The sequence below is a fragment of the Nesoenas mayeri genome (genome assembly GCF_963082525.1).
Source record: "Nesoenas mayeri genome assembly, chromosome: 20".
Lineage (NCBI taxonomy): Eukaryota > Metazoa > Chordata > Aves > Columbiformes > Columbidae > Nesoenas > Nesoenas mayeri.
In genome coordinates, this window is record NC_137569.1 from 4,337,710 (window position 1) to 4,346,541 (window position 8,832).

Here is an 8,832-nt window from a genome sequence, read left to right on the forward strand (position 1 = left end):
GCAGCCTTAGAATATTTGGTTTGTAGCTGTTTGACCCTCCCTTGCCTTTTTTTTTCTCCTCACCTTTGGGATGGGCAAGAGAAATAGATGAATTCCTGCTCTGTCTTTCTGGAGAATTTGCTTTGAGACAAGCACACGAACAGGAGGAACCGGGGCACAGAACAGATGTGTGGCATCATCACTGCCCGTTCAGAATAATGTCACTGTCCAGCTGAATCACTAACTGCAACTAATACAAATAATGGGGAAAAACTTGTCCTTCTGTTGCAAATCTCCAGATTTCTGAGTCCAGCTTGCTGTGTTTATGGTCACTGGTATCACACGCTAACATCCGAAGCAGCAGGAGGAACATGAAGCCACGTTCCTCCACATGCAGCCCATTTAATCTGCTTTCAAGCACTAACTGGACAGCCCTGTTGTGAGAGCAGTTGTCTGCTCCCCCTCTGCTAGGCCTGGGGGTAAATATCCAAGATAAGATCTTTGCAAGTCTGTTAGCAGTCAGGAGCCACCTTCTGAAACTGCTCAGCTTGCTGCTGTAGCATCACAGCATTCCCTAAATGCTTTGTGGGTCTTCTCTGAACGCGGCTGCAGGACACAGCGCTGGGCTGAGCCGCTCTGGCAATTCTGCAGCAGTCTGTCAGAAGGCAGATTGATTCTGTCTTAACCCATCCCCCTTTTTGGACAGGAATGATGGATCCAGCGCCGTAGGGACCAGTAAATTGTCCTGTCCCCGGGGCTGGGTTGGTCCTTGGACAACTCCTGTGTTTTCCCTGCAGCTTTGCTAGAAGTGAAATCGCAGCTGTTAAGTTGGTGACATTCACCAGCACCAATATTTTTTTTAAGTAGCACTTTGACAGCAGGACTCACCTCTTTGATTACCCAAAGTGGAAGGGATTAAGAAAGAAGCTGGAGGCTTGTGTTTTCCTCAGCGTGGCTCCATTGTGCACACGCCGTATTAGCGTTCCCCCAATTGCATGGCTTGTGTGGGTTGCTGGAGAGAGCAATTTTCTCTGATGAGTGGCAAAAGGATGTTTAATGCACAAACATTTCTAGAGGGTTGGGAATTGGAGTTTGGGCCAAAGCTGACTGCATCTTCCTTGGCATCTGTGCTTTCTGGAGAGCCCGGCGCTGGGGACACTGGCGTCAAGCCGCCTTCCAAGCTGATAACATTGTTCAAGTAATTTCTTTTTTATCTTGCAGCGCAAAGAAAGGAAGTGCAAGCCCGGGCGGTGTTCTATCCTCTGATGGGCTTAGGGGGTGCAGTCAATATGTGCTATCGAACCCTCTACATTGGGACAGGTGAGCAGCTTTTTCCTGCCCTGACCTTTCGGAAATCAGGGTGGTTCTCCCTGACCCTCCTGAAGTGTTTGCCAAGTGGGTGTTGAAGAAAACAAGACCCATTGTGGTCACTCGTGCTGAGAAACCTGGAAATTCCTCATCCACTTGAATTTTGGTGGGGTTGCACCTTTGTAACCTGACTGGTGTGCAAATCAACAGACTGGATTTCCTGGAGATCAATTCCTGGCTGAGGGAGAGAAGAGTGACTGTTTGTTCGCAGGTTTCATTTCTTTCTGCTTAGATTCTCCGGGTGCCCTGGGCAGACCAGTAACTGCGAAATGCTCTTCAACCTTCATGGAGCTGCTCGCCTTCCCTTCCCCCACTGAAACTTTGTTGTTCGGTGGCTTATCGCAGCATTATTCATGCAGTCCTGGGAGCACGGACAAAGGCAGTTGCTCCCCTGTTGTTTTGCTAATTGAAGTTTAATTCTGTCTGTTGTTCTCTGCTGCCGGACAGATCTTTTTTTCTGAAATGAACTGAGCCTGTTTTGTCCTCCCCGTTGACAGGAGCTGATATGGATGTGTGCCTTACAAGCTACGGTCACTGTAACTATGTGTCTGGCAAACACGCCTGCATATTCTACGATGAGGTGAGTGCCTGAGTGGGTTTTTTTTAATTATTTTTGTTATTTGGCATGCACGGCGGTGGGAGCTGGAGATGCAGGCAGCAGGTTGTCTTTGTGCCGTGCTCCTTTGTGGACTACAAAGTAAGAGCCGGGGCTGTGAATGGTTTCACTCCAGTGAAGGCTGCGTCAGCGTTTTCTGTCAAACCCCTTTCTGAAGCACAGAGCTCTGCCAGCGTGATCTCTCTGAGCGAACTGCCTGAGGACAAAGACTGACCACAAGCAAGCTCTGTCACTGCTGGTGGCTAGGGACAAAACAAAATCATAATAGAAATGGCTCAATACTTTTTGATCCAGCTGCGTTGTTAATAAAAGCTGAACTTGACGTGTCTCCATCAAGCCTCAGCTGGAACAAAACAGGGAACTGCTCCAAGTCTCTTGCTTTCAGGTGTGGTGGTGGTGGTGGTGCAGATTGTTCGTGCCCATCTGCGCTACTCTGTGTAAATTATTTATTTAACTGAAATGTCAGTTAAGCTCTCAGCATAAACACAGCTCTACAGTTGCTTCTTAACTACAGTCCAGAGATTAGTTTGTTCTTGAAGCAAACAGACCGTGGGTCTGCCAATAAGAGCACTGCTGGAGATGTCCCTTAGCATGGAAACAGTCTTTGAAGCAAGATAGAGTCTTTTATATCACCATTTGTCAACTGGCTACTGAGCAGGATCCAGGATTAACCCACAGCCGGCTTCAGCCATTCCTCCAGTGCACTACAGGCTACGGAACACACTCAGTAACAGGATCCAGACCTTAAATCTGTGTTGAAGCATCTCCTCACAGTGGTCACTCCTAAATCGGGTTCTAGGCACTGAACTTCCTCCATACTCCAGCAGGACTCCTGTTTTTGTGTCACTCTGCGGGGACAGTTCCCCCTCCTGAGCTCTGTCTGCTGTTTCTGGCCCTTGGCAGCTCATGCTTGGCCTTGGTCTCCGCAGTCAAGCAGGTTACTTGAAAACTTACTCCCCTGTGCATGGGGAGGTTTTGTACCTTGATTAAAGCTCTCTAGTCCCTGGGGGAACAAGGTCTTCAGCCCTCAGATCATTCCCCTGAGCTCACCTGAAATCTCCGCTCTGTCACCATCTTCGGCGCAGCTCAGCTGAGCGTGACGTGCGGCTGTAACACTGTGCGTCACGGTGACGCCCCCCGGCATTTCAGCAAGAGGCCTGTAAATCCCAGACCGTCTCTTACCTCGCGGCTGCTGCAGCACGCTGCCAGCCCTCCTGCCCTTGGCTTCCCAAAGCGCAGCTCTTTCCTGCTAGGCACAGGGCTTGGGCTAAGTCTGGTGTGTCTTTGTGACAATCGGGTTGAATCCCCATTTGCAAAAGATCTCTTGGTCCAAGTGCAGTTGGTAGAACCCACTCCAGATGTGTTTGGGCCCTCTGTCCCTGCCGGGAGCGCTGTGGGATGCAGCTCTTGCTGGAAAGGCAGCTGCTGTGTGAGCGTGAGCCATGCACAAGGGTCAGGGTGGTGGTCTCTGAAGCTGGAGGCTGTTTTAGCTGCTCTTATTTAACCATCAACAGCTGTAGTTTGTTTGCGTGCTCTGAATGGGTGGATGGGCAGAAGCCTTCCTGACCTGATGTCTCAATTCCCTCCTCTTCCCTTTTTTAATTTTTCTTTTTTTCAGAATACGAAACATTACGAGCTGTTGAACTACAGTGAGCATGGGACGACGGTGGACAACGTTCTGTATTCGTGTGACTTCTCAGAGAAGATGACGCCCACTCCTCCCAGCAGTATTGTTGCCAAAGTGCAGAGCGTGATAAGTGAGTGTTGAGACAGCACCAGCCCCACATTAACACTGTGGGGAGCAATCGGAGGGGGACGGGAACGGGTGCAAATCAAGTCCATGTTGGTGCCCCTTGTTGGTGCACTTCTTGTAAAAGAGGAGCCTCTCCTGCGGCCTCAGCCTGGGTTACACCCCAGACCTTCCTCTGCAGCCCTGGGGAGCGTTAACCCCGCTCCTGCTCTGGTGCTGGAGTTACCCAGGCTCCAGCCCTGCCTGACAGCAGCTCCAGCTGATGAAATCCAGTTCAGAGCTGGACTGAGGGGCTTCCTCATGTGTGTCCTCCCTCCCAGGCTGCACATAGGCGATCTGGGCTGTGCTACAGGCACCCCATCCCCGCATGGCTTATTCCTGCTCTCCCCGATCTGTAAATGCCTCTACAGCTCCAGGGAGATTCCCGTTTCCCTTTTATCAGGGGCTGGAGGATCTCACCCCTGAGGCACCTCAGCACTCGATGAAAACGAGCTGCCACTGGCCTGCTCAAATCTTACAGGTTGCTTTGTTTTGCTTTTCTAGAACGACATAAAAGCAGAAAACAGGAAGAGGAGCCGCACGAAGAAGCCGCTGTGATGAACTCGCAGGCGCAAGGGCAGCAGCAGAAACCCTGTAACTGCAAAGCCAGCAGCTCCAGCCTAATCGGGGGCAGCGGGGCCGGCTGGGAGGGGACAGCCCTGCTCCACCACGGCAGTTATATCAAGCTGGGCTGCCTGCAGTTTGTTTTTAGCATCACTGAATTTGCGACCAAACAGCCCAAGGGGGACACTGCCTTAGTACAAGACATGGACTTGGAGGAGAAGCTTTCTCTGAAACCCCACCAGGTGCCCGTGCTGCGGTCCAACTCCGTTCCTTAGGAATTTTAGGAAGAGAGCTTTGGAGTTAAGGAAACAAACGCCCTCAGACTCTTGCAATGCAAAAATGTACAAACCGAGGTGGGATCTTTTTCTATGTCGGCCCAGAGACTGTTCTCACGCCGTTTGCATGAAATGAAGAACGTTTAACTTTTTTTAATTTTTCTTTTTTGCTCAAGTTTTAGGGGCATTTGCACATATATTTGTACTATACATTTCATTTTAAAAGGAAAAAAAACTGCAGTGAGAGCAGGACGTGTCAGAGCGAGGGGTGACCGCTGTCTGACTCCAGGACTCTCTCTGACAGATAGTTCCCATGCAGTTGTAAAATAATCAGAAACTTGTTCTATTTTGTGCCAGTGACAATAGTTTTATATTAAAAGAGAAATACAGTTTTCATACAGCAAATCTATACAATATCATTGTTTTATTTAATGTAAAGAAGCACTCTTCTTCCCACAGTTATTTTTCCCATCCCTCCCTGCTATGGTTGCACTACAAGTAGCTACTGTGTATTATGGGCAGTGAGAAATGAGTTCTTTTCCTGGTGTCCATCCTATTTTTATTTCAAATAAGGAAAAGTGTTGGATTCTGTGTAAATACATCAGTGATGGCATTTTTCAATGTTTTAAAGCTGTGTACAGTGCTACATGTGGTATGACGTTCCTCAAATTGTCTATTGTAGCAGATCGTTTGTCGTAACCTGTCTGTCTCTTTTGTTTATATGCCACCTCCCCGCAGCAGAACAGCTAGTTCCACTGTACATAGTAATTGTAACGTTTTAGACTTTACAGAAACTTTCCTGTATTCTGTATATAAAAAAAAAATACTTCACATTCTGTTTTCTTGACTGTCTTGTCTTAACTCTTGTCACCACAACCTGGGGCTGTGGGAGGATGGTGGTGGCCCAGGATGGGGACTGAGAGGTCACAGAACCTTGGAATAGTTTGGGTTGGAAGGGAACTTTGAAAAAGGAAAGGATTCTTCCCGGAACGGGCTATGGGGCATTGGAACAGGCTGCCCAGGGCAGTGCTCGAGTCACCATCACTGGAGGGGTTTAGAAGGTGTTTAGATGAGGTTCTCAGGGACATGGGTTAGTGCTAAGAGTCTGAAATGAGTCTAAGGTTGAATACTCAGCAGTGAGCAGGGACATCTTAACTGCATCAGGTCCAGCCTGGCCTTGAATGGTTCCAGGGATGGAGCATCTGCCACCTCTCCGGGCAAGAGCAGCGGGGTGTGGGGGGCAGCCCGCACCCCTCGCCCTCTCCCGTAGAGCACCATTCCGTGCACCAGCCGCCTCCCGGTGCTTGCAGCACTTTGCAGTGCGGAGGCTGCGCTGAGCCACACTTCGTCCTCTCCCCGTCCCTCCGCCCTCTGCTCCGACCGGGGGCAGCGAACTCATTCCTTCCGCAAACAAAAGGCTTTTGCAAACCGCCGCCGATAACCCCGCGCTCCGGTTGCGAAAGGAGCGGGCGCGGCCCCTCGTCCCCGTCCTGCCTCCCGCCCCGGGGAGGCGGGCGCCGGGGCGGGGCGGTGCCGGTGCGGGTGTCGGTGCGGGATGGGGTGGGCGCTGCTGGCGGTGGGGCTGCTGCTGTGCGTTTACACGCTGCTCCGCCACGGGCTGCGCCGCGTCCCGCCGCCCCGCGCCCCCCCCGCGCTGCGCGGCCGCACCGCCATCGTCACCGGTGAGCGCCGGGCACCGCGCGGGACGGCCCCGGGACCGGGACCGGTAGCGGCCCCGGTGCGGCCCGGCCCCGCGCTCACCACCGCGCTCTGCTCCGCTCCGCAGGGGGAAGCGGCGGCATCGGCGCGGCCACGGCGCTGGAGCTGGCCCGCGGGGGGGCCCGCGTGGTGCTGGCGGCCCGGAGCGCCCTGCGCGGGGAGGCGGCCGCCCGCCGCATCCGCACGGTGAGCGCCGCGACACCGGCACCCCCCGGTACAGCCCTGGGGGACACCCCGGCACCGCTGTGGGCACCCTCAGGACACCCCGCGGCATCCCAGGGGCGCCCAGAGACGTGGGAAGGACATCCCACGATGTCACGTGGGCACCCAAAGCACCCCCAGGGCACTGGCCAGGACGCCCCCATGGGACACCCCTTGGGCATCACATTGGGCATCTCCAGGACACCCCCATAAGCGTCTCTGGGCACCCCAGGGGTACCCCCATGGTACATCCCCAGGTCCCCCCCAAGAGACCTCCAGGGCACCCCCAGCCACACCTAACACAGCGCAGCCCAGGGCACCCTGCAGCCCCCTCACGCTGAGCCAGATCCAGCCGCCAGAGCCCCCCAGCCAGATCCAGCCCCCAGCCCAGAGAGGGTGCCCCGCAGATTCCCCCGGCCCTGCCCCAGGCTGCACTGTGCCCACAGGAGACGGGGAACGCGGAGGTGCGGTTCATGCAGCTGGACCTGGCCAGCCTGCACTCCGTACGAGCCTTCGCCAGCGCCTTCCTGCGCCAGGAGCCCCACCTGCACCTGCTCATCAACAACGCGGGTGAGTGCTGGGACCCCCCCCATCCCCCTGCACCCCCAGAGCACCCCCGTGGGCTGCCATTGCCTCTTTTGCAGGGGTGAGCGCCAGGGGCACGACCGAGGATGGGTTCAGCCTGTGCTTCCAGGTGAACCACCTGGGCCATTTCCTGCTGACGCAGCTGCTGCTGCCGCGGCTGCAGGACAGCGCGCCCAGCCGCGTGGTCATCGTCGCCTCCCAGGCCCACTGCGCCGGCCGCCTGCGCCCCGACACGCTGGGCCGCCCGCCCCCCGGGCTGCTGTCGACCTTCCAGGACTACTGCGACAGCAAACTGGCCAACGTGCTGCACGCCCGCGAGCTGGCCACGCGCCTGCAGGGCACCCGCGTGACGTGCTACGCCGTGCACCCAGGTAGGGACGCGGAGCTGGGGACGGCAGGACGGGGTGTCAGCATTTGCGTGGGGTGTTCTTTGCAGAGAGCGCCCCGTCGTGCAGAGAACCCTCACGGGGAGCAGCTCTGCGCGCAGGGCTCCTTCACACAGTGCTTTTGGCATGGCGCAACGTTCGCACGGAGAATTCCTGCACACGGAGCATCCCCTTGCACGGGACATCCCTTTGTGTAGTGCAACCCTTGCACAATGAGCTTTTTGCAAAGCACGCCCTTTGCGTGAAATACCCCTTTGCAAAGTGTGACACTTTGCGCAGTGTTTCTGTGCATGGTGTCCCTTTGCAGGAGTGTCCCTTTGCACAGTGTCTGTGTGCATGGTGTGTCCCTTTCCAGGGGCGGCCCTTTGTGCGGTGTCTCTGTGCGCGGTGTGTCCCTTTGCGCATTGTCTCTGTGCATGGTGTCCCTTTGCAGGAGTGTCCCTTTGTGCGGTGTCTCTGTGCATGGTGTCCCTTTGCAGGACCGTCCCTTTGCGTGGTGCCCCTGTGCATGGTGTGTCCCTTTGCGCGGTGTCTCTGTGCACAGTGTGTCCCTTTGCACGAACCCTCTGTGTGCACAGCGCACCTTTGCACCGAGCTCATATTTTCACACGTAGCACCGTTCATCCCCACACCACCAGCCTCGCCAGGCCAGACCCGGCGCAGAACAACCCCCAGCAGAGCTCCTCGTGCCAAAACCACCCTCGCGCGCTCGCTCCCGTATCCCCCAGCAGAGCAACCAGCTCCCGCGTGGGTCCCTTCCCCACCGGGTGCGACGCGGCCGCTTTCCCCCTCCCCAGGGTTCGTCAACACCGATCTGTTCCGCCACGCGCCGCTGTGGCTGAAGCCGCTTTTCCTGCCGCTGGCCTGGCTCTTCTTCCGCGACGCGGCCGAGGGCGCGGAGACGCCGGTGCACTGCGCGGCGCAGCCCGGCCTGGAGCGCTTCAGCGGCCGGTACTTCGCCGACTGCCGCCCGCGGGAGCCGTGGCCACCGGCCCGCGACGACCGGCTGGCCCGGGCGCTCTGGGAGGCCAGCGAGAGGATGGTGGGGCTGGGGGGGGGCGGGGGGAGCCCCTCGGCAGCCCCCAGAGATTTGGGGCAATAAAAGCGATGGCGGCGGAAGGGAGGAGGTTGGTTCTTGGCTCCTGTGTTGCCGCGGGGCCCGTGCAAAGTGGCGCTGAGCGGGGGCAGCGTGTCCGTGCTTGGGGGGCACGCTGGGCTGCCTGACACAGCACCGTGGGTGTCCCCGTGCCGCGGGTGTGCGTGGTGTACGGCGCGGCGTGCCCTGCACACGCGTGTGCGCAGGCAGTGCAGCACGCCCCCGGCCCCTGCAGCAAAGCTGCGCTGCCTCGC

At 56.2% G+C, this 8,832-nt stretch overlaps 2 protein-coding genes across 5 annotated transcripts in view; both read left to right on the forward strand.

The window, feature by feature from the left end:
- Positions 1 to 5,417, forward strand: part of PHF12 (PHD finger protein 12) — a 30,637-nt gene extending 25,220 nt beyond the window's left edge. For all 4 annotated transcript variants that reach the window (XM_080357089.1, XM_080357088.1, XM_080357091.1 and 1 more), the window contains 4 exons: positions 1,201 to 1,299; positions 1,845 to 1,927; positions 3,582 to 3,720; positions 4,257 to 5,417. In XM_080357089.1, coding sequence (XP_080213215.1) covers positions 1,201 to 1,299; positions 1,845 to 1,927; positions 3,582 to 3,720; positions 4,257 to 4,591 — 656 coding nt within the window. In that variant the 3' untranslated portion in view covers positions 4,592 to 5,417. The remainder of the gene's footprint in view (positions 1 to 1,200; positions 1,300 to 1,844; positions 1,928 to 3,581; positions 3,721 to 4,256) is intronic.
- Positions 5,418 to 6,146: 729 nt separating this feature from the next.
- On the forward strand, positions 6,147 to 8,584 carry DHRS13 (dehydrogenase/reductase 13; the record flags this gene model as incomplete). The annotated part of the gene is made up of 5 exons (XM_080356837.1): positions 6,147 to 6,273; positions 6,378 to 6,496; positions 6,958 to 7,081; positions 7,156 to 7,467; positions 8,280 to 8,584. 5 exons carry the CDS (start codon positions 6,147 to 6,149, stop codon positions 8,582 to 8,584), a joined length of 987 nt encoding a protein of 328 aa, XP_080212963.1.
- Positions 8,585 to 8,832: the final 248 nt, after the last annotated feature.